The sequence below is a fragment of the Salmo salar genome, chromosome 24, assembly GCF_965601325.2.
Source record: "Salmo salar chromosome 24, fSalSal1, whole genome shotgun sequence".
NCBI lineage: Eukaryota > Metazoa > Chordata > Actinopteri > Salmoniformes > Salmonidae > Salmo > Salmo salar.
In genome coordinates, this window is record NC_138314.1 from 31035085 (window position 1) to 31060951 (window position 25867).

A 25867-nucleotide genomic window follows, 5' to 3' on the forward strand; every position below is an offset into this window, starting at 1 on the left:
TACTGATGGGGGGATTATTTATGTTTATTCAAATTATTTTTATTACCCAGAACAAGTAACACTTTCTTCAACAAAGAATAGGTCTAATGCGCATCTCACCACTTGGACTGTGAATTTTTTCACGCACCCCATAAAATCGAATACAATTTTGTACAACTGATTAGAAGGTGTTTTATAATACTCAGTTCTGTATGGATCTCATGTACAATTTTGACAGATTGAAATTTGAGTTGACGTGCTTTACGGGATAATGGGACAATTTTTTCTCACTACAAAGCTTTTCTCATCCCTATATTGAGATACGTTTTCTGAGTCACATTTTGCGCTGGCTCCACAGTGTCTTAATCTAAACAGGAAGCCTGTCCGACCCCAGTGCAGCTGTAAACAAGAGTAAGGTTGGAATCTATTCTGGCTATGGTTTCGCCAACTCTCTCTCAATTTCAATCATAAATATTTCCAATCTGTTGGATCACTCTATTCATAACGCAGCGGCTCTCTAAATAGCAACATGGCTCAGGAATTCGTTACGGCCAGAATTAAGGGGGACAAAGTAGTCGTGTTTCTAAAACCGTTATGCCCATATTGCGTAATGGCAAAAGATGTTTTGTCAAAGTATGGATTCAAATCTGGACACTTGGAATTCATAGACATCACTGGACGAGATGACATGAGTGAAATCCAGGATTACCTAAATAAAATAACAGGTGAACGAACGGTGAGTGAATGCATGTTTGTTTCGCTTTGTTATCCAGCCATTTCTAGACTTTTACTAGCCTGTTTTTTTACTTTTGTACCAACCGACAGTTTTTTCCCCCAGGAGCCATATAAAACATTTATTTCGTATATGGCAACCCTTCAAAGTACATAGAAGTAGCCTAATTTTGATAGTGTATTCATACTTTAATTTTAGTCTTGCCACTGTTAGTCACAGTGACTCAGCAAATGAGCCATGTTCAGAAAGGCGGGCAGAAGTTGCGCAAAAGGGGTTTGAAGCGCGCAGGTTGCATCATTAATTACATTGCTGTACGGTAAATGTTAAGTAGTCTTCGCAATTTATGTACTGCATCAGAACAAAAATAATCATGCTACACATTAGACATTTATTCGGTGGTTTATCTATTTCTGTGTCTGATACCGCACAGAAAAGCAACGCACAAATTGGACGAATCCAAAACACTGTGCTAGTCTGCATAGTCTGGCAGATGAGTTGCAGTGGTGCGGATTGCCTCCCATTGAAATGAATGGCCATCCACTGGAAAGCATACAGTTCGACACAACCCTGTGTACAAGGCTTAAATCCATTCATTTCAGTGGGCTACTGTAGCCCCACTGATTTCCCATTGAATTGTCAGCAAAACAGTACATTAGGGAAATTAAAACAATCTACATTAATTGAAAAACATAATATTGCTGCTGCCTAATAATCCATATGAATGCGTGTGTGTGAAGGTGCCACGGGTGTTCATCGGTAAGAAGTGTGTTGGTGGGGGCAGTGACGTTAAAGCCCTGGATAAGAGTGGGAAACTGGAGGGAATGCTGAAGTCAATCGGATCGCTGCAATGATCTTCAGGTACTGCGATGAACAACATTTAACACTATTCTGTGCAAGGTTTCTTCTTGATACTGTGACTGTGTAGGGTATCAGTGCTAGCTCACCTGTTTTTCCACACAGCCTCTCATCTCTCTGTCCTTCTCTTTTTGGCAACAGACAGCTGTGAATATCTGCACCACCTGGAAAACGCCTTGCCTTCGGTCTGTCTGCTGAACTGAGACCAAACATTGTGTGTCATCTATAGCTCTGATGTTAGAGGAAGTTTCTTCGTTTGTCACCAGTCTATCTTCATGACTGTAGACCTGCTCGTCCTCCGTTCCTCCAGTGATGTTTACATCCAAACATCATTAAATCACTTAACCAGTATCTTTTGTATAAAATAAAAAAGACACACCAATGTTAACTAGTTCTGCTTTCGTTCTTGAAGTCGTTTGCTGTATAGACGCAGACATTACAAGTCAAACAAAACTGAAGAAATATAGGAAGACTGCACCTGTACAAAAACAGAAAATCTTCAAACACATATTTAAAAGTGTGTACAAGTTTGAAAACTTGGAAAAGATTGAGATTGAGGTCAGTTAGTGCACTGGAGGATACGAAAGGATAACCCAGAGATTACGCTTTGAGTTGCTGATAGGGAAGTACTTAGTTAGTCTTATACCTGCACCACCCGTTTACTATTCCACGGCGCTAACGAAAGACACATTTAGTATCACATGGGGTTTTTCCCCAACCAAAATGGCCCAAATCCTTACACTTTCCTGCTCGTCACCTTCTCGTGTAATTTCTTAGTCTTGGGCTGGGCCATATTCATAGTGGCCCTGTATCTCTCTGTCTGGTAGAAGTCAGAGTCAATGGTGTCAGGCGAGTCGTTAAATGTGACATACACATCCCGGTTGACCTCTGTGACCTGGTGAACCCTCTGTTTGACCCCTTTGGAGCGCCAGGTGGGTTTAGGGGGTGTAGCCGAGGGGTTCACCGCCTGGTACAGCCCCTCGCCTTCCGCCAGAGTGATCTTGTACTTGTGCCACGGACACACGATGCACATCCGCCCGTCAAACTCCTGGGCACATCAGAGAAATGAATGAATGAACAAACAAACAAACAAACAAAAAAACACAAAAGATTGTTTAGCTATGAGAATGAGCTGTAGGAAGGAGAGAGAAGAGTGGGGCTCTTCTCAACTGTCTGTCCTAGCTCCCTTTTCAAAATGCAATGGAGAAGATCCCTCCCGTCTGACACTTTCCTCCACTGCGTTTTGATGAGGCAAGGAAAGAGGACGCAAGGAATAGAGGAGAGACAATGGAGAATGAGCCTGGGATTCCTGGTAAAGCACAGGATTGATGAGGACAGTGTGGAACAAGTAGTAGGTCAAAGAGAAATCAGACGACTGACCTCGATATCTCCCTCCTTCAGTGGTCCACCGGTATCTGGCAAAATAAGACAGACAGTACAACACCACTGGAATTCAGTGTCAGGGATAGATAGTATAGCCTATTCATAGACGCTAACATCTAACAACCTACATCACTATACTGAGAGCACGTCCGTTTCTAAAAAGGACCTATTTGGGTGTTTTTGGAGCTTGTTCATGTCTTTTGCGTGGCCTGATACCACACAAAGAGCAATGAAGTGAATCGCGGCTGAGGTAAGTTTCTTAAAAACAAGCCAAAATCACAAAAAACTAAATATCTGGACCCTTCTACAACATTCTATTTACATTTTTAAAAATTATTTAATTCAGAAATAGGAAAATTCTTCTTTAAGATCCCCAACGCTTGCTCTAAAACGTTAACACATTATTTGCGGTACGGTTTTGGAAACATAAGGAACATATATTTTATGTCACAATAAATAATAATAATAATAAAAAAAAAAAGGTTAAATTACAACACACTTTTATAGGGTTAGGGTTCCCACACGGCCATATTTTTTTGTTACTGCGCTTGTTTACGGAAAACAGACGGGAGACAGTCGACTACCTAAACTAATTAGCTATCGCCGAACACCTGTGTGTAAGCTAAATGGGAGACGGACACCACAAACATGTTGTCACTGAAAAATACTGTTGGCTGCAACTGTTAACTGTATATTTTGCACTTGTGAAATTCTTTTTTTGTGATATGAAAGTAGAGGGTTTTATGTTTCTAGACCGACCGCAATTGAGAATCGATTCACGTTTAAATGGAGTATCTGGCTGTTTTGGCTACCAGAGCCAATTCACCTCTAAACAGAACATGTAAGGTCTTTGGACTATAAGGAGTAAGGTTAGGCTCCTTCACTCCATTATTGGGCGAATCCTAATAATGACTTTATTGTGCTGCTTTTAAAGGTCAACTGATATGCTGTCCATCGTAAAACATGGGGAATGTTGGTTTGGAGGAGTGGAATTTTCTAGCCCCAATCTATTCCTTTTCCCAACCAGGGGTGTAGTTCTGCCAGAGCGCGGAGGAGCGGTGCTCCCTCACTTTTTTCAATATGAGAATACACAGAGCTGGTAAAACTATTTCTGGAAAATGTATTCAGATAAATTATAAATAAATTCTATTTAATTACCACTAAAATGAAAAACAATAGAATGACAAACCAAATAAATATGTTCAGCAGCCTATAGGTAGATACATGGTGGTTTCTTCCTTGTCTTCTCTGGCGGTGGTAAGAATGATGAAGAACTATAAGCTACATGTGTGTGTAACCAATGTGAAATGGCTAGCTAGTTAGCGGGGTGCGCACTAATAGCGTTTCAATCGGTGATGTCACTCGCTCTGAGACCTTGAAGTAGTTGTTCCCCTTGCTCTGCAAAGGCTGTGGCTTTTGTGGAGCGATGGGTAACGATGCTTCGTGGGAGGCAGTTGTTGATGTGTGCAGAGGATCCCTGGTTCGAGCACAGGTAGGGGCGAGGAGAGGGACGGAAGCTATACTGTTACATGTGCACTGCAGAGGCCCATTGGAGGCTTGACCACTTTGGCCAATCAGAATGGCCAAAGTGGGCGACACCATCCTGCCGAGGACACCCAAACCACAGGGGTCACCATAAAGCCCAAGGAGCCTGACCCTCTCAAGAAGTTGCTGTACCCCTGCTTGGGATATTTAGCCTGCATGGGCTATTGGTTGAGACTAGGGTTGCACATTTTAGGGTATATTCAGAGGTGGAAACTTTCCGTGGGAATTAACGGGAATATATGGGAATTAATATTAATACCATTTAAATGTAGATGTTTTTTGCATTGGATATATTTACCATATCATATGGAGACAGAAACAAACCTTTTACCTTATCATAAGTAGACAATTGCAAATGATTAAATCCTTCCAATAGAAATGAAAAAAACGATGTAGTTATGAATTGAACTTTAATTAAATTAATTGACTCTTCACATGGGATGATTTCACTGAACAACAAAAAGGGAATATTGAATGATCCCCAATGATCCATCGCATCTCCCAAAAACATTTTCAACATACATCTGTAAAATGATGAAACTAAAGCTTTTAGTTGTCTTCCTCTCAGGCTTCCATTTCTTCTCCCTGGAACTCCTCAATGTCCACCTCTTGAACATCAGACTCTGAGGCCTCATCTTCAATGTCACTTTTCAACCTTGTTGAGGATGGCTCGTTGTCATGCTCAAAAAGCCTCAAATTTGCCTGGATGGCAGCCAATTTTTCAACCCTTGTATTGGTTAGCCTGTTGCGTGCTTTGGTGTGTGTGTTCCCAAACAAGGACCAGTTGCACTCTGAGGCGGCTGATGTTGGTGGGATTTGGAGGATGATGGAGGCAACGGGAAAGAGCCTCAGATCCACAAAGTCCCTTCCACCAGGTGGCTGATGAGATATGCCATATTGCATCTCCATCCCAAAGCCCTTGCTTGGAAGTGTACTTCGCCAGACTGTCATGAACCTTGCCCTCATGCAGGCCAAGGTGGCGAGACACGGTAGTGCTCTTGCCAGCATACTTGGGGTCCAACATGTACGCTGCGGCGTGTATGAGCTTCAGGCAGAAGTCTTCACGCTTTTTGATGTATTTCAGAACTGCAGTTTCCTCTGCTTGGAGCAACAGTGAAGTGGGCAGTGCATTACGGATTTCTTCTCTTACATCTATAAGCAGAGTCTGAACATCAGACAGGATGGCATTGTCTCCCTCAATCCGTGCAATGGCTACTGCTATAGGTTTCAGGCTGCTTACCACTCTCTCCCAAAATACAGCATCCAGGAGGATCCTCTTGATGGAGCTGTCCATATCGGCAGACTGTGATATGGTCATTTCTTGGAGAGACTCCTTCCCCTCCAGGAGACAGTCAAACATGATGACACCACCATCCCAACCGGTGTTGCTGGGCAGCTTCAATGTGATGCTCTTATTCTTCTCACTTTGCTTGGTGAGGTAGATTGCTGCTATAACTTGATGACCCTTCACATACCTAACCATTTCCTTGGCTCTCTTGTAGTGTATCCATTGTTTTCAGTGCCATGATGTCCTTAAGGAGCAGATTCAATGCATGTGCAGCACAGCCAATGGGTTTGATGTGAGGGTAGGTCTCCTCCACTTCAGACCAAGCAGCCTTCATGTTCACAGCATTGTCTGTCACCATTGCAAATACCTTCTGTGGTCCAAGGTCATTGATGACTGCCTTCAGCTCATCTGCAATGTAGAGACCGGTGTGTCTGTTGTCGAATACTGGTTGAGGGGTGAAGATGATGTAGTTAATTATTCCTTGCCCATGAACATTTGACCACCCATCAGAGATTATTGTAATACAGTCTACTTTCTCTATGATTTGCTTGATCTACAGCATGTCTGGTTGGAGGGTTGTATGCTGGGCAAAGAACATTCAGAAATCTCTTCCAATACACATTGCCTGTGAGCATCGGCGGTGAGCCAGTGGCATACACAGCTCGGGCAAGACATTCATCAACATTTCTCTGACTACGTTCCTCCATGGAGTCAAAAAAACCTTCTGATTCCAGGAGGACCATGAGCTGTCGCTATCGATAAGGTGTCTGATTCATCATTTTCACCTCGAATAGAAGTAGAGGGACTTTTGTCAGAGGTTGCTTGTTGTGAGCGCTGAGGGAACTTCATGCAGAAGTTAGATCAAAGCTGAATCAATATCTTACAAGATCACATAATGATTGCATAAGAGAACTGAATATACAGTAATACCATAGCATAGTAGGCCTATAACATTACTGTTACACCTAAAACACCTCATTTCAAATGATATTTTAGGATGGATAGCTGAAGAGTCATTTTTTTTCTCATGTGCCAAAACTCAACAGAACGCACCACTCGGCAAGATATGTTTGTATTGAAACAAAATGGAAGAAAGGCTATTAGTTTGTTAACACCATCTGCTCTAGTTCGCTCATGAAACAGTAATTCAAGAAGATCTAAATGTATATTACCATGAAACTGATTGAGAATAACCAAATGATTGGCACGGAGATGCAGTTTGGACGTTTCACTGGTAAAATATGAAGAATTATCATTCACTATTGACAGTGATGATGGCCTATTTTGAAATTAGGTAGCCTATGCCTAACTTGGTATTTGAGGATATTAAAAATATAACATTTTCCTTTGACAACATGTGTGGGCATAGGCAGATGTTGCAATTGGAGGATGCATTTTATGCATATTAGGCTATTCAATTGGCTACATCTGTTGGTACAAACTTTGATTGAGGAAATTACGACATCATGAAAAAATTGTCGCTCCCTCACCCAAAAAATAAATACACCACTATCCCCAACATCCATTTTGCACACACCCATGACCCGATCCTTACGGTAGCAGCGCATGTCCATGGCGTGGAGCTTGCCCTGGTGGCAGAGAACCAGCACATCCCTCCCGCCCACCAGCTTGGTGACACGCTTGGCCTGGATAACGTCTTCTTTCCTCCCGATGAAATGGGAGGATGGAGGTGGCGATGAAGAGGAGGATGTAGGGGATGTCTGCTCTTCCTCAGAGAACATGTTGACAACTTCCAAATGTAGATGCACTCCTGAGAGAGAGAGAGAAACATTTAGTAGTTTGTGTGTGTGTATGTTTTAACATCAACCTGAACTAGGTTTAAACTAAAGGGGCAGCAGGTAGCCTAGTGGTTAGGGCGTTGGACTAGTAACCAAAAGGCTGCAAGATTGAATCCCCGAGCTGACAAGGTAAAAATCTGTCATTCTGCCCCTGAACAAGGCAGTAAACCCACTGTTCCTAGGCCATCATTGAAAATAAGAATTTGTTCTTAACTGACTTGCCTAGTTAAATAAAGATTCAAAAAATAAAATAAATAAAGATCACTGTAATCTCACATTTTTTAAGCACAAACATGCATCTAATCTCTCGTAGACAGATTCACATATAAATGGCTAAATAACAATTTTCACAAGGATTTTACTTATGGGTAACTGAGATTAGCATTCATCAAGCACTCTGGCAGGCTCCACAATTTGTGTTGCATGTTAAGCCTTGTTCACGTTACCCATTAGCACGTTATGTTCTGCCGGATATAATGCATTTCAATGACCATGTCAATACCCCCTTGCGGTTGAAGGCTCCGGATCTCCGAGAAAGACAGACTCTCCTCCATCTTGCGTTACAAACACTACACTCAGGTTTGCCAGGGCAAGCTAAAAAAATATAGCCCAATGGCCTCTCAAAACAGCCCACAAGGCTTGAAAACTAGCCCAAAACCTTTTTTTTGTAGCAAGAGAACAGTTAGCACATTTAAACCAATAAACCCTTTTCCGCAAAGTTATTGAGCAAATTAAGAAGGAATATTGCCGTACATATTTGCATATGTTATGATCTTGTGACGACTATCTGAATTCCTGGAAAGAGTATGATCTTTTATCGCAGCATGTATACAGATGATCCCTTATCCCTGTTTTTGTTTGCTAGAAATGTTTATACTGGAGACTTATCAGAACAAACTGTGTAACCTAGCATTTATAGCATCTAAGAAATGCATTGCCATTTAATTGGAAGGTTGATTATCCTGTCACGATGGATGGCAGAAATGTCAAGTTATGTATCACTAGATTTAATTTATTACAAGACTAAGGGTAAACTGTGCAACTTTCATAAGGTCGGGGTGCCTTATATGGAATACCCTACTGTATGACAAAAGAGGTCTGTACTGAAAACATAAAACATTTTAGTCGAGCAGTCGCATATACTTTTATTTTTTTCATGGCACACAAGACACCTGTATGATTTGCGCCTGTCTCAGTGGACTAATCCATTGAAGAGCCTACGGGGATGCCACGGTCCAAGAATTTGGGGACTGTGGCAGATGCAAAAGACACGTCTCTCTCCAAAATGCATTCTATCCCGCTATTTTGTGGGTATTCATTGTTTCAAAACTTAATTGTGTGCCGTCTATCAATTCCCAATTACATACATCACCAGTAGTAGCCTACATTTACCATTAATTCCAATAATTTCTAATCTGCAATGTTGTTTGGTTATGGTAATTTATGTTAATTCATTCAATATATTATTATAGTAATTTACTGTTCATTCTCATTGTTGGAGTGGACATATGTTTTGCAGAACTCTCAACAAGGTTTCGTTCATTTCATTACATTTATTGTCTTTTGTTTGAAACGCTCCTGTCAATGTTGAGTAAGGACGCGCACCTGATTACACATATAGAAATAGGACTAGTCTACCTGGCCTGCTTGCAAATGTAGGCCTATAAATGTGCCCATCTGGGGATGTCTGAAGTGCTATAGTACTTCAGGAGCATAATGGTAGAATCTGCAAAGGCCAGCAGCAGCGGGAATAGGAGGGTTGGGAACAGTTTTTTTCTTCTGGTGAGGCCATCTTGATCTCTGGCTCCCTTGAATCATCTGTGTGTCTTCATTATTTAATCAAACAGTGTGCTTAAAGCATCAGACAAGATTTTTTTGGTCAGGGACAGCCCTAGTAGAAATGCAGGAAATTAGGTTTAAGATGCCCAAAAATATCTGAGGGAGAACACCCTGCCAGGTTATGTCCCCCCCCCCCTTTTAAAACCAAAGTTGCACCACTGATTGTATCAAATTGTAGGCTATAGAAATATAATTTAATAGTCTACTTGATGGCCAACAGATACAAATGTATCATTCTCCACATTTAATGTCAGTTTCATTGTGGACTTTTTCCCCATAACAGAAGCATCCAAGGGAGTTCCTTAGATAACTTCCATTGCAAATGTCCACTTGCGCAGCGCTCGAGACCCAAGAATTGAGCATGTGTAATCCCCTTTGCTTGATACGGTTTTCCATAAGGAAAGTAAACATTAGAATCCAGTTTACTTTAAACCAACTCTGAGCGAATTCATCGAAAGCCTTTAGTGCGTCTAAAGTTGTTATCCAGAGCTTTGTCGCCGTTATATGAATTCTAGCGTGTTAAAATATTTTATGGAAAAAGGGTTGGAAATGGGTGTCTCCATAATGACAATCTAACTAGCCGCCCGACAACTGGTAAAAAGTTATCAGGACGCACTCACTCACTCACTAACAGCCTGCTCACTGCCCGATAATCAGCAGCAGGTCACAGTGAAATCGATTTTGTTTTTGAGAAATGCCTTGGCGGCCGCGGTGCAGTTTACAAGTAGCCCAAAAACCTGCAACCAATAAATGTTCACCCGCGACATCGATTTTAAAAGTAGCCCATTTTATCAGGAAAACTGCAAACATGGCAACCCTGACTACACTTGTCCGTTCAGTAGTGGCGCACTGCCCTAGCAGAGCTGGTTAAACTGTTTTCATGTTATCCAGAGCGATGGTGACTAACTGTGCTGCTGGCAACAATTTCATTACGCTGTTTTGTCGACGTTTACTGACACCGGCCATATTCAACTGGCGTTGAGCGTTCGTAAATGCATCTGCATCAGTTATTCTGCGCTCTAGGACAGGTACACGGACGAGTGTGCTCTGAAATCGGAGTTGATAGCCAGAACGAATTTACGAACGCACCCGAATGTCCATTGAGAACGCGCAATGACTATACCACTTCGCTAAATTACGGGAATAATCAAGTCAATAAGTGTTGGGTAGTTAGTTAGCATATAGTAAATATACTGGCAAGTTCGATGTATTAGTAGCCATCTAACATACCGGTACATACTGCTGTAAGGACAGCGTAGCAAACAAATTGTCAACCAACATAACGTGTAAGGTAATTTATTTGAAAAGTCATTACATTGGTCAGCATTTTCTTAACATTTGTCATAATTAGTTAAAGTAATGACTGTATCCTTCGGCTGCATATATTCCGACCATTTTCTTCAAATCTGAAGACGTTGTGAAGCCGAGCCGATTTTCTGAAGAATTGCATTATGGGCCCCAAAAAAGAAATCCCTCAAAGTGTCCACTGATTGTATACGTCGTATTTTTGTGAATGTAGTAGGACATCCCAGAATTTTTGGCATACTAACTATATACTACATTTACGTCACAAATAGTACAGTTAGTATGAGTATTCGAACACAGCTCTGGTCTTTCAATAGACCTAGCAAGCTAATGAAATTGATAAGGTTAAATTATTCTTCTCCTTTTTGCATTGCTGTTTTCAGTTTACACAGGCTTAGATCTTACACGTTTTGTTCTATGATAGAATAGCAGTCAGTTAACATGACCTTTATGAATTATGAAGCCTTTGTGCTTTTTTAAAACACATTCAAAAAAGTATTTAAAAGGTGACCGTAGCTGATTAATATTATCTCATACAACAAAACGTATAAGATTTCCTAAGCATGCGTTTACCACAGACCTTATTATCGGAGTTTATCCCAACCCCCCCATAAAATGCCATTCATTTTCCTCATAGGCTTTGTCCAACGAACCATGGCGGAGTTAGTGCCTACAAATAAACGCTATTACTAAATTGAGCACGTTTGCTCAAGTCTTATTTATTTTTATCTAACAGGTGGAGCGTATTTGGCTACCTCTCGAAATATGAAATATGATAGCTGACGTTTACTAACCCCTCTGCAATGAGCGTTGAACTGGCACAAACCAGAGAGGAAGAGACAAGAGATTTTACTCCACCCAAAATATGTCCACAAAGTAAGGACTTTTTGAATATAGTTCAATGAGTGTCGAATTTGGTCAACACAACATTTAATAGCTAATTTGCTACGCCAGGTTTATTTGATCAAATATACGTATTGTAATGGTTAGGTTGTTACGAATGCACTGATATAGGCCTAAGTGGTATTTAGGCAACTTTGGGAAGGAAAAAAATATTATATTGGAGTTGTGCATGTTCTCATAGAGATAAATAGAAGACCCATCATGTATATAACCTATTTTTAGCATGGACATTGTCATTGAGGGCTTACATCACTTTAAAATAGTCAACTGGGTGGGGATTCATTTGAATTGGGAGCAATCAGCCGATGAAGAAGAACATTTACTACTTTAAATTGGCGTCTATGGCCATGCTGTCATAGACACTTTAATGACACACATACAAAGAGAGTCCTATCTCTATTGCCACGTTCATGTGCTAGTCGGAACTAGGAAACTCTGAAATGTATGACTTGCTAACTGGTTGTAGTTATACACATGCCAGGGTTTCCCTTAGCCGGTAAAATAAAAGCCTATAAATAAAAATCAGCAAAAAAATATATAAAAGCCTATAAATGAAAGTGGTGCCAATTGCCCTGGAGAAGAAGAAAAAAATCCAGTAGTGAAAAAATGCTTCTTTGCCTATTCATTGATGGAAATACATTTGACTAGTCATGCTTATCAGTCTATAGGTTAATTTGCATAATTTAGTGGAATTAAATTGGTGCGTGTGTACAGTATATTTGTTATGCATCTTGTCACAGGTGTACAGCATACAGAGATTGACTGGAAAATCTGTCAGACAGTGCAAGAGCTGCTGCTGCCAACTGGGAAATCAGAAAAATGGAGGTCAAATCATGACGTCAGTGATCTTCAGGTTCGAAAGTCGGACCTCTAGAAAAACGCCTGAGTTCCCAAGTTGGATGACCGTTCAAAGCGATTTTTATCAGTCGGAGCTCGTTTTTTCCCCAGGTCCCAGTTGTCTTGAACACACTGAAGTCGTAAATCGTAGATTTCCACGTTCCCATTAGTTTTTCCCATTTGTTTTGAATGCGGCATCAAACGGCAACGGAAGGCAGACTTTAACTCGCCCCACACCACTTTGCAATGAGCTGGAGGCAGTATGCATTTTGAAAACATATATCCTACTTAATTGTTTGAAACCTAAACGTTTTAATACATAGGAGGCACGGCTTACCTTGCTTCAAAGTAGCCTATTCTCGCTTTCTAACTGGATATTTTCATCTCTGCCACATGAAACCACTCACATGGGGGTACCACAGGGTTCCACTCTATGGGGGTGCCACAGGGTTCAATTCTTGGGCCAACTCTTTTCTCTGTATATATCAATGATGTCGCTCTTGCTGCTGGTGAATCTCTGATCCACCTCTACGCAGACGACACCATTCTGTATACTTCTGGCCCTTCTTTGGACACTGTGTTAACTAACCTCCAGACGAGCTTCAATGCCATTCAACTCTCCTTCCGTGGTCTCCAACTGCTCCTAAACACAAGTAAAACTAAATGCATGCTCTTCAACCGATCGCTGCCTGCACCTGCCCGCCTGTCCAGCATCACTTCTCTGGACGGTTCTAACTTAGAATTTGTGGACAACTACAAATACCTAGGTGTCTGGTTAGACTGTAAACTCTCCTTCCAGACTCACATCAATCATCTCCAATCCAAAGTTAAATCTAGAATTGGCTTCCTATTTCGCAACAAAGCATCCTTCACTCATGCTGCCAAACATACCCTCGTAAAACTGACCATCCTACCAATCCTCGACTTCGGCGATGTCATTTACAAAATAGCCTCCAATACCCTACTCAACAAGCTGGATGCAGTTTATCACAGTGCCATCCGTTTTGTCACCAAAGCCCCATATACTACCCACCACTGCGACCTGTACGCTCTCGTTGGCTGGCCTTCGCTTCATAATCGTCGCCAAACACATTGGCTCCAGGTCATCTACAAGACCCTGCTAGGTAAAGTCCCCCCTTATCTCCGCTCACTGGTCACCATAGCAGCACCCACCTGTAGCACGCGCTCCAGCAGGTATATCTCTCTGGTCACCCCTAAAGCCAATTCCTCCTTTGGTCGTCTCTCCTTCCAGTTCTCTGCTGCCAATGACTGGAACGAACTACAAAAATCTCTGAAACTGGAAACACTTATCTCCCTCACTAGCTTTAAGCACCAGCTATCAGAGCAGCTCCCAGATCACTGCACCTGTACATAGCCCATCTATAATTTAGCCCAAACTACTACCTCTTCCCCTACTGTATTTATTTATTTTATTTATTTTGCTCCTTTGCACCATATTATTTATATTTTAACTTTGAACTTTCTTCAAACTACAAATCTACCATTCCAGTGTTTTACTTGCTATGCTTTATTTACTTTGCCACCATGGCCTTTTTGCCTTTACCTCCCTTATCTCACATTGTATATAGTCTTATTTTTTTCTACTGCATCATTGATTGTATGTTGTTTTACTCCATGTGTAACTCTGTTTTTGTATGTTGTCGAACTGCTTTGCTTTATCTTGGCCAGGTCGCAATTGTAAATGAGAACTTGTTCTCAACTTGCCTACCTGGTTAAATAAAGGTGAAATAAAATAAATAAACATGTGCAGTGCCGTTTTGACAACGTTTTCCTGCTAATTGAATTATGGAACGAACATTCGCGGTAGCCTACTTCTTTGTCCGCATTGTTGCGCTTATAATGTGAAGAAATAATAGTTTATCAACATTTTAAGATTGACGTTCTGATCTGTTGCATCAGACTCATTGCTTATTTTTTTATGTAGCCTACTGGTTGTATGAATTTGGGATCTATCGTCCCACAACGGTCCCAGTCTGTTTGGAATAGGCCATTTCTTTCTCGCCAAGCTGACCAATAGAATAGGTAGCCTTAACGTTTATTCTATAGTTGATTGACATAGGCTAGTGGTTTTGCTGTTTTTTACTATAACAGGTTCAAACTAGAAGCACAAGCATTTCGCTACACTTGCATTAACACCTGCTAACCTTGTATGTGACAAATACATTTGATTTGATTTGCCCATCAGAATTTGGTAAGATCGTTGGCACATCGTTACATCCTTGACATGCATGTTCTGTTAATATGAATGACCATGTGATTTGTCATTCTGAACACCTTAGGTGGACGCCCTAATCAGGTTAAGGACGCCCTAATCAGGTTAAGCACCCAATGTCTGATACATTTCTCAAATGTCCGGTAAATTAAATGTTACCTGTCAAATGTCTGGCGCCACATTTTCCTATTGGAAATCCTGACACGTGCCGCGTTCAACCTGTTAGCGAGTTGGACATTTCTGAGTTTCCTAGTTCCAACTAGCACATAAACGCGGCATTATGGCCTGTGTTTCATACCGCGCTGTAATTGTATAACCTGAATCAGTCACGTGTTTTTCATATTTCCAAAATGCCATCAATCTAATGGCATTACCACAAATTCCCTGTTCTAGATGAGAACTGTGGGAGTTTTTTTTAAAGGCTGTCATTGTATTTTAATTGTTGTATTATCAATCTTTAAATTACGCGATTGACCACGGCTATGTCCCTTTTCGACACAGGCTCTCTCCTGCCCTCCTTTCGTCAAATCTGACCACGACTCCGGTGTGGCCTAAAAATTGGTTTACTTTGAAAACCTGCTGATGACTGTCAGGCAGTGAGCAGGTTGTTGCTGAGTGATTGGATGGGTGGCCCGGAGGTGTGTGTGTTGAGAGAGCGCTACAGCTATTGGCTGAGTCACGTAAGCGAGAGAGCAGCATGCGCGCACGTCGTGACAACTTTTACCAATGTAGGTAGGCTATTTAGGCTGCGTTTCAAATAAAAGACACACTCGTCTACTTACCCTGCCTTATGTCCTTGGGGAATACCCGCCGGCATATCTGTCGTCGTTCCAAACAAGGGAAGTTTACAACGTAAGCCCCTCAGCCCTCGTTTTTAATGGAGTTTGAGAGTGTACAATTATGTTCACTTCGGGGCCTGAAACGCCCCATAATTCAATTCGCGATGACTGTACATCCGCTAAGAAAAGTCAAAACGTAACACCTCAACGTTAATATGGAGTCAACATGCAAGTGTATGTAAAAACGAATGTAAATAAGTTAGAAATTGTGCTACTAATGAACAAACACGTCTCGTAAAAGTAATGATGTTTTTGTTTTCCTAGTTTTTGGAAATTGTTGAAAGAAAAAAATGTAAGTAGACATGCAATCATAATTGACTGTAGCGCATTTAAAGCACCCACAAGCTACCGATGGCTGAAAACACAAATGTTGCGGGATGAACGAGTGACAAATTTCCGGGCAAGGGCGGTCCATTTAAAAATCATTCCTTCCTCCCTCGCCCCTTTTTTAAAAATGTTTTAAAACATTTTTTTTTTAATTAACTACAAATCAATACAGGAAGTACATGAGGGAACACAAGTATATATGGATAATATACAATGGACAATTGAGCTAGGGGGTACAATATCACATTACACAAGGACCTTAAGGGACATACATACACTTATAATTCTAACAGCTTTTTTGTTAGAGTATTTAATTGTCTTAAAATACAGTTCAATTTATTTTTGTAGGGTAAGAAAATGTGTTTCTTTTGTTTGTAAATTTACATTTGTGAATATGAAATTTGGCCAAACAATAATGAAATTAATTACATAAAAATGTCTCAGCTTATTTCTATCGTAGTTAAAGAATCCAAGCAGTACATCGCTCCACAATAGTGTAAGATCTTCATAAATGTGTTCAATTATATATCTACTGATGTCTTGCCACAGTTTTCTTACATGAATACAATGCCAAAAAAGATGCAACACTGTTTCTGGGTGGTCATTACAAAAGGAGCAATTTGAGTTGATGTTTTCCTTAACTTTTTCATATAGTGGTTGGCAGGATAATATTTATGAATAGTTTTAAAGGAAACTTCCTTCATTTTGTTAACAAGTAGGTATGTGTGTGGCAACATCCAAACTTTTTTCCAACATCCTCCCTCGCCCCTTGCCCTGCAAGTGTATACTCGTCAGACGTCATGATACGTCATTATAAGTGTCACTTAATTTTGAGGGCTGAGGGTGTGTCTTTTAAGTGTTTGGAATGCATCCTTAGATTGTCCTTATAGACATGCCTATTTCCAAGACTTTTTCCATAAAACATTAATACGCTAGAACTGATGCACATCAAGAAATAATGGAGATAAATAACTGGAAAACTAGTTTGGGTGCACAAAAGCGCATTATATCAATTTGCTAGGTGTTTTAAACTGCATTCTAATGTTGACTTTGCTTAATTAAGAAAACGGTATCAAGCGAAGTGTTTTATGTATGCTCTGTTCTTGGGTCTCGGGCTGCCCGAGTGGACATTTGAAATGGAAGTTATGGAACTCCCTTGCGTGGTTCTTATTATGGGGGAAAAGTCCTCAATGAAACTGACATTAAATGTGGAGAATGATACATTTGCCTCTGTTGGCCATCAAGTAGCCTATTGATTTATATTCCATTGTAGGCTACCATTTGATACAATACATATTGTAATGACCTGGCTAGATTATAAATTAACAAATGTCCATACCGAGGATTGAGTTTACGAATTCCCGGTTTATTAACCCAACTCAACACAGGCTACTGTTTGGCCGTAGCTCACGCCAAAAAAACAAGGATAACAGTATAAAACAACCGTGACCATCTCTTGTTAAGACAAAACATAAGAGAGAGAACAATGGCTAAGCATTGTCTTAAACTTCCGGTGCTCCACCCCCCTGCCAACCCCCCCTTGCTGTTCCACCCACCACAAGGATGCCCGGCACCGGAACATTCCAGGCATTCCCGTGGTTGGCAGATAGCAGGTTGACTGGCATGTCGGACCCCGCGTGCACTGGGTACTGGTAAGTCCAACACAACAAACGAACAGCATAACTCATAACACACAGTTGTCTGTGTGGGTCAGTACACAACCCCCCACCACAAAGTCCCTCATCCCAGAGGGAACAAACAAAGTCTCTGAAGCGACCCGGATGTCTCCTTTGCCTGCGTGGCTGTGATGGGAGCAGTGTCCAGATGTGGAACGGGGCTCAGTCCGTGGTAGGGGGTTGCCCCTCTGAGGCCCAGGGGATGAAGGCAGGTACATGGAGGATGAGGGAACAAGGGATACAGTCCGTGGCTACGGGGAACCACTTGGTGACACAGGGAGGGAGACTGGGTGAGTGGGCTGTCTGGAGCCTTGTCTGTGGCCCCTGGGTGTGGGTGCTTGGGGAATTTCATTGCCAGAAGGGGGGATTGTGCGGGTCCCTGGGGTTTGGGGAGAAGAGGCCCCTCTGTATGGGGCTAACCTGTCCTGGTGCAGTGCAGGGGGAGAAAGCTGCACCTGGTACACAACCTCCCCTACCCTCTCCAGGATGCTCCAGGGCCCCAGTGGCTGGGGCATCTGCCTTTCTTTTTTCCCTTTTTTTTTAGGGGTGGATCAGCATAATATTGCAGAAATATTGTTGCTTCCATCAATGTAATTGTCTGCATCATTTCCAATCCCCCATTTCTTTTTTTGTAAATATATATCCATATACATACACATACCTATATAGATATACATACTTTTTTTTGGAATATACCTTTATTATTCCCCGCAAACCCTACCACCCTTCCCCCAATTGGGGTAAACAAATAAACAATAACACTTAGGTTTCTACCTTCAGTTTATACAACTTATACACATTTTACAGACACAATCTATTTTACAATAGTTATATTTTGTTTGTTTTTAGTCCTTCCTCTATTTCTGATGTCCATCCAGTTTGATTTCTATTTGTAACTGTGCTATTTCACAACATTTCTGAAACTATATATATTTTACAGACCCCGTATGTTTTACATTGGTTATCTTATTAGTCCCACCCTTCAGTTCCATTCAATCCCTCGCATCTATCTCTTAACACCATCCATTTTGGATTTCTATTTGCCATATATTTTTCAACTGTGCTGTGATGCTTCACAAAAGTACTGAACCTTTCTATTCTCATAGCTTCTACAGATTGTAAATTTTAAAAAAATTGTTTTGCTAAAATAATTATTATATTATTGATTGATTGACTATGGCTTTTCAAATCACCCAGTATTGCTATCTGCAGCACTAGTTCTAGACAAATGTTGCAATTCTTCAGCCATTCCTGGACCTGTGACCAAAAACGAGCTACATATGGACAGTACCGAAATAAATTATCTAATGACTCTGCCTCCTCACAGCAAAATCTGTAGAGCTGGGAAGATTGTATCCCCCATATATATATATATAACATTATATTGGTTGCAAGAATTTTGCATAGTAATTTAGATTGGAAAATTAGAAGTTTTGAATCCGGTGTTTTGTATCAATTCATAAACCATATGGAATGGGTACATCACAAATCTCTTCCCATCTATTTTGCAATTTATATGTCAGTTGTTTGGTCCTTAAATGAAATTGGTATATGTTTTTATTTATCACACTTTTCTTTAACTATTTATGTTTGCAGGGCCGACATACACGTTCATTACTTTTTCCCCTTCTAGTTGCCTCTTCCATTTTTGTGGTAATGCTGCAATTAGGTGGTTGTAATTTTGGGTAGAGCAGACATTTCCATATGTCTGTGTTAGCTGCATGTGTGACATAACTCCACCAGTCCTATTTATGATATAATTTGCTACATTTTTTTTAATCAATTAGTATATTTGAGTTTAACCACAATATTTGTTGTATTATTTGTTCTGTCTTTTCAGGTGGATTAAACTCACATTGCAACCAACTTTCTAAGGCTTGTGTAAAAAAAAGAAAGATATTTTGGAGATTATTTCCTTTTCAACAACCGAAAGTGAGCAGTTGTAATCTGAATAAAGGGAAAAAGGCCATTCTTGAACATGGGATGAGACGTTCCTACCAATTTACAAGAGAACCAGTTTGGATTTAAGTATAACTTTTGTATGACTGATGCCTTTAGTGAGAGGTCTAATGCTTTAATATTTAATAACTTCTTCCCCGCCGAATTCATATTCGTTATATAAATAGGCCCTTTTAATTTTGTCTGGCTTGCAATTCCAAAATTTTAAAAATATTTTTTGTTAATATAATTTAAAAAGCAGGTCACTAAGTGTAGGCATAAGCAAATAGCTAGACTGTGATATGACTAAAGAGTTAATCAGGGTGATTTTTACACAAATAGACAGGTATTTTCCTTTCCATGGTAGCAAGATTTTATCTATTTTGCTAACTTTCTATAAACATTTATTGGAGAGAGATCATTTCTTTCTTTTGGGATTTGTATACAGAGTATGTCCACATCTCCATCAGACCATTTAATTGTTAAACTACAGGGTAATGTAAAATGTGACCCAATACGTAATATAGTACACTTATCATAATTTGGTTTTAATCCAGAGAGGATAGCAAAAGTTTCTAGATCCTCTGAGGCCGTGGAGAGATTCTAATTGGGGTTTTAAAAGAAAACAGGAATCATCAGCGTACAATGACACCTTAGTTTTTAAGCCACTGATTTCTAATCCCTTAATATTATTGTTGGATCTAATTTTAACAGCTAACATTTCGATGGCAATAATAAATAGATATGCCGATAGTGGACAACCTTGTTTTACTCCTCTAGATAGTTTAAAACTTTCTGAGATGTAGCCATTATTTACTATTTTACACCTAGCGTTACTATACATAACTTTAATCCATTTTATAAGAGATTCCCCAAAATGGAAATATTCTAGGCATTTATATATCATCTCCAGTCGTACTTTATCAAAAGCCTTCAAAATCAGCTATGAAAACCAGGCCTGGTGTCCCCGATATTTCATAGTATTCTATTGTTTCCAGTACTTGTGTTATATTATCTCCAATGTATCGTCCATGTAAAAAACCTGTCTGATTAGGATGAATAATATCTGACAATACTTTTTTAATTCTATGCGCCAAGCAATTTGATAGGATTTTTGCATCACAACACTGAAGTGTAAGAAGCCTCCAATTTTTTAAATGGACTGGATATTTACATATACCACTTGGGTCCTGTTTCAGTAATAATGATATCAGACCTTCTTGTTGCGTGTCTGATAATCTACCATTTATATAGGAGTGGTTAAAACATGCTAATAATGTTCCTCTGAGTATATCAAAAAAGTTTGGTATACTTCCATTGGTATGCCATCCAGCCCTGGAGTTTTCCCAGCATCAAGAAGTTCTTCCTCTGTAATTTGGCCTTCAAATGAGTCTTTCTGTACAGATGTTAATTTTACATTATTATTAGGAAAAAAATCCATACAATTAGCTTCGGTTAGTGGAGATGGAGGAGACTGAAACGAAAGCATATTCTTAAAGTACTTTACTTCCTCTTTCAAAATATAATTCGGTGAATCATGTGTGACTCCATCATTTGTAACAGGTTTCAATAAAAACAATTGTTAGCATTTCTATAGTGAAGATTTAAAAAGAATTTGCTGCATTTTCCCCCATATTCCATCCAGTTCGCTTTATTTGTATAATATATTACACTGGATCTTTCTTGAATAAGTTCCTCCATTTCTTTTTGTTTTTTACTCTAACTTATTCTGTGCCTCTATGGTACCGTTTATATTGCTATCTAACTGTACTGTTAGTCCTTCAATTTCCTTTGTTAATATGGACTCTTTTGATCTAAATTGCTTTTGTTTTATAAATGAGTACTGAATTGCATGGCCTCTAAAGGCACATTTTAAAGTGTCCCATATGTTAATAAGCCATATCGGTTTATTGTCCAATAACATATTTAAAATAATCCATCTACCTTGAAGATCTGTTTGGACAATTTGCACAATTGGATCAAAATTACTGTTAATTAATACCATCACTCCTTTTGAATTTCTTTGCCCATGGGAGAAATATATTTTGCCCCGCCCAGTCCTTTTTCCACAAAACTTCGTCTAAAATTGTTGAATGAGTTTCCTGTAAACAATATATATTATATTCCACCTCTTTTTGCCAGGTAAATACTGATCGTCTTTTCTTATTATCTGCTAAGCCATTACAATTGTAACTGGCTATACTTATTTCACCACTTACCATAATGAGACACAACTTTCAATTCTATTTATCAAAATATATGTTTGTAAACATACCATTAAAAAGTAACATGATGATTGAGTGTCTATATAGCTGTACCATGATATTTGCATTGTTAATAAGTAAACCTCCAATTGGTCCCCACTATTCCACCCGCTAAAAGCCCACCTCATCCCGAGTTGGGTTGTCATCCCAATGCCCGGCAGACCACCCCCGACCCCCCCGTATCCCATAGCCCTGAAGAGACTGGGATCCATCCTTCGAAAAGAGCACACAGTGCCATTTGCAGAACAGAAGTAGATCAACCGCCAAATGCATTTCCATCGCCCTCACCTCGATTTGTATTATATATAGCCATCAAAAAATATATATATTTTTAAATACTGTTTCTTATTTTCCATAATTAGCTATTCATATTTGCAGTAATGTAGGCCATTTATGCAAAGGATTTTACCTCTCACCAGTCTTGCCAATACCAAAATTACATTATTGCAAGCAATTATTATATTAGCAAACAATTATTGTGAATCATCCTATATTGTCCCTAACATCTTTTACTCCTTCGCAAACAGTTGTGGGATACACACATACACCCACACACTCATACACACTCAACCTTTTTCCCCAACACAACCATAGGCTCACATTCTCAACAGTTGCACCATCCCAGAGCCCAACTCAAGAAAGGTCTTGATTTACGAATGCATATACAGTTGCAGCTGTATGAGGTGGCCTGCAAGACTGAAAAAAAATTGGCAGAAATGGGGAGATTTTATTAACCATTGTCACGTCTTAGATGATGGAGGTCAAATGTACCCCTTTTCCCTGAAACACCCACAACACGATCCCCCGTATTGACCATATTCCCAAGCATCTCCATGCAGTCAGACATTTGATTTTGTCCCACCAGGGCCACAATAATATACCCCCTCTCTGAATGTCCAAGTGTGACCCCCTTCCCATGGGTTACTGCAGCTAGTGTTGCCAGCACTGCCACTGCCTGGGTGGAGGCACCCCACCGGAATTCCCACAGGCTAGGTACAAGGTCATCAAGGTTCTCATTAGCAGCTTTGAGAATTTCCTTGTATATTATGCTCTCCCTTTAGGGGGCTTTGGCTTTGCAGGACCAACCCTGCCAAGCAGGCTCAGAATCTTGAGGGGGCAGTGCTGCTCTAGGTCTCTGACCGCATTTTGGCTGCATACAGACCGCTTACAGCAGGCCCATAAAACAGTTAGGGACTTCTTAGTATCTGGGTCATTCAGGTGGGTGTCTAGGGTATAGGGTTGTGAACCGTTCCATCAATATAGGATTATAAATAAATACATTTGATAATTTATTTAAAACATTTTGTTCCCCATGATCGGACAATAAATAAATGTATAATTTATTTTAAAACGCTGTTCCACCATGATAGGACAATAAATAAATAATTCATTATAAAGAGTATATCCATCATCTGAACAACATTGAAAGCTCAATATGCCCCACTTCCATCACTCAGTCCCGGCAGTATAGGAGCATCATGGCAGAAACTGGCATATTGGCAAATAGCTTCTTCCCCCAGACCATCAGGCTGCTGAATAGCCACCACTAGTCAGGTACCTGCTCCTGCTAAAGACGATGCCCCCCCTGCTCCCCCTATGGACATTTGGGATGTCCCTACTCCATTGAAGTTCACATTTCAAATGGTTAAGGTTATGGTAGGGGTTAGGGTTTAGGGTAGAGACGTCCGGAGGATCTCGAATAGCACAGGATAAACTAGCTAACTAGCTGAACTATGCTAGTTTTCATCCTCATTGCCAAACTTCATGAATATTGCACCCTAAACTTCAATATAAACATGAAAAGTATGTATTGTTTTGTTGAATAGTTATTACTAGTTTGATATCTGTCGTAAGACGACAGTGGCGAAGGATATCATTGTTACTTAACGAGGATCCAAGTTCAGTTTTAAGATCCACCAGCGTCATTGGCGTAGGTTTAGCTGGACATTTCTGACTGGTAATGGAACTGTGACAATGGGCAGCCTCTCCCGCTTGGCTTGACGGGAAATGTAGTGATTTTGCTAACATAGCCAAATACAGTGCATTTGGAAAGTATTCGGCCCCCTTCACTTTTGCCACATTTTATTTTGTTAAATTTTGTTACGCCTTATTCGAAAATGGATTCATATGTTTTTTCCGCCATCAATCTACACGCAATACACCATAATGAAAGAGGTTTTTAGACATTTTTGCAAATTTATAAAAATTCAAAAAAACTGATATCACATTTACATAAGTATTCACACCCTTCACTCAGTAATTTGCTGAAGCACCTTTGGCAGTGATTACAGACAATAGCTACAGTTGAAGTCGGAAGTTTACATACTGTAGGGGGTGCGTACTGGAGGCAGAGAAGTCAGGCACAGGAGAGCAAAAACTGATTTACAACGGCGCAGTTTAATAAATAAAACCACCGTAAACAGAACAAATATTTCAATGGGTAAACAAAACCCGTTACACAACAGCATAATGTGCACAAGCACTACAATAAACAATTCCGGACAAGGGCATGGGGGGAACAGAGGGTTAAATACACAACATGTAATGATGGAATTGAAACCAGGTGTGTGTGAAGACAAGACAAAACAAATGGAAAATGAAAAGTGGATCGATGATGGCTAGAAGACCGGCGACGCCGACCGCCAAACACCACCCAAATAAGGAGAGGAAACAACTTCGGCAGAAGTCGTGACATATACACTTAGGTTGGAGTCATTAAAACTCGTTTTTCAACCACTCCACAAATTTCTTGTTAACAAACTATAGTTTTGGCAACGTGGTTTAGATTATTTCACTTATAATTCACTGTATCACAATTCCAGTGGGTCAGAAGTTTACATACACTAAGTTGACTGTGCCTTTTAAACAGCTTGGAAAATTCCAGAAAATGATGTCATGGCTTTAGAAGCTTCTGATAGGCTAATTGACATCATTTAAGTCAATTGGATGTGTACCTGTGGATGTATTTCAAGGCCTACCCTCAAACTCAGTGCCTCTTTGCTTGACATCATGGGAAAATCAAAAGAAATCAGCCAAGACCTCAGATTTTCTTTTGAGACCTCCACAAGTCTGGTTCATTCTTGGGAGCAATTTCCAAAAGCCTGAAGGTACCACGTTCATCTGTATAAACAATAATACACAAGTATAAACACCATGGGACCATGCAGCCGTCATACCACTCAGGAAGGAGACGTGCTCTGTCTCTTAGAGATGAACGTACTTTGGTGCGAAAAGTGCAAATGAATCCCAGAACAACAGCAAAGGACCATGTGAAGATGCTAGAGGAAACAGGTACAAAAGTATATATTTCCACAGTAAAACGAGTTCTATATCGACATAACCTGAAAGGCCGCTCAGCAAGGAAGAAGCCACTGCTCCAAAACCGCCATAAAAAAGCCAGACTACGGTTGCAACTGCACATGGGGACAAAGATCGTACTTTTTGGAGAAATGTCCTCTGGTCTGATGAAACAAAAATATAACTGTTTGGCCATAATGACCATCGTTATGTTTGGAGGAAAAAGGGGGAGGCTTGCAAGCCGAAGAACACCATCCCAACCGTGGGGGTGCTTTGCTGCAGGAGGGACTGGTGTACTTCACAAAATAGATGGCATCATGAGGCAAGAAAATTATGTGGATATATTGAAGCAACATCTCCAGACATCAGTCAGCTTGGTCGCAAATGGGTCTTCTAAATGGACAATGACCCCAAGCATACTTCCAAAGTTGTGGCAAAATGGCTTAAGGACAACAAAGTCAAGGTATTGGAGTGGCCATCACAAGCCCTGACCTCAAACCAATAGAAAGTTTGTGGGCAGAACAGATTCAGTTACACCAGCTCTGTCAGGAGGAATGGGCCAAAATTCACCCAACTTATTGTGGAAAGCTTGTGGAAGGCTACCTGAAGCGTTTGACCCAAGTTAAACAATTTAAAGGCAACGCTACCAAATACTAATTGAGTGTATGTAAACTTCTGACCCACTGGGAATGTGATGAAAGAAATAAAAGCTGAAAAAAATCATTCTCTCGACTATCATTCTGACATTTCACATTCTTAAAATAAAGTGGTGATCCTAACTGACCTAAGACAGGACATTTTTACTTGGATTAAATGTAAGGAATTGT

At 40.2% G+C, this 25867-nt stretch overlaps 2 protein-coding genes across 2 annotated transcripts; one reads left to right on the forward strand and one right to left on the reverse strand.

Annotated features, from left to right (window-relative positions):
- Window positions 1–344: 344 nt before the first annotated feature.
- Window positions 345–1957, forward strand: glrx1 (Glutaredoxin-1). The gene is given in 3 exon segments (NM_001141247.1): window positions 345–715; window positions 1450–1570; window positions 1709–1957. Coding segments are annotated over 2 exon segments (321 nt in total). The 5' UTR covers window positions 345–508; the 3' UTR covers window positions 1564–1570; window positions 1709–1957.
- Window positions 1087–15815, reverse strand: LOC106585697 (Rieske domain-containing protein). The gene is made up of 4 exons (XM_014172203.3): window positions 15482–15815; window positions 7339–7554; window positions 2948–2982; window positions 1087–2615 (listed from the first exon to the last, which is right to left on the reverse strand). The coding sequence occupies exons 2-4, from the start codon at window positions 7523–7525 to the stop codon at window positions 2304–2306; spliced, it is 534 nt and encodes a 177-aa protein (XP_014027678.1). The 5' UTR covers window positions 7526–7554; window positions 15482–15815; the 3' UTR covers window positions 1087–2303.
- Between the last annotated feature and the right edge of the window lie 10052 nt (window positions 15816–25867).

What these genes read in the sequence shown, in the direction of transcription:
- LOC106585697 (XM_014172203.3), bottom strand. Translation starts at nt 7,525, where the DNA reads ATGTTCTCTGAGGAAGAGCAGACATCCCCTACATCCTCCTCTTCATCG. An exon ending in CATGGACATGCGCTGCTACC is followed by an intron (nt 2,983 to 7,338) that starts GTAAGGATCGGG and finishes TTATTTTGCCAG; the next exon opens with ATACCGGTGGACCACTGAAG. An exon ending in TGAAGGAGGGAGATATCGAG is followed by an intron (nt 2,616 to 2,947) that starts GTCAGTCGTCTG and finishes TGATGTGCCCAG; the next exon opens with GAGTTTGACGGGCGGATGTG.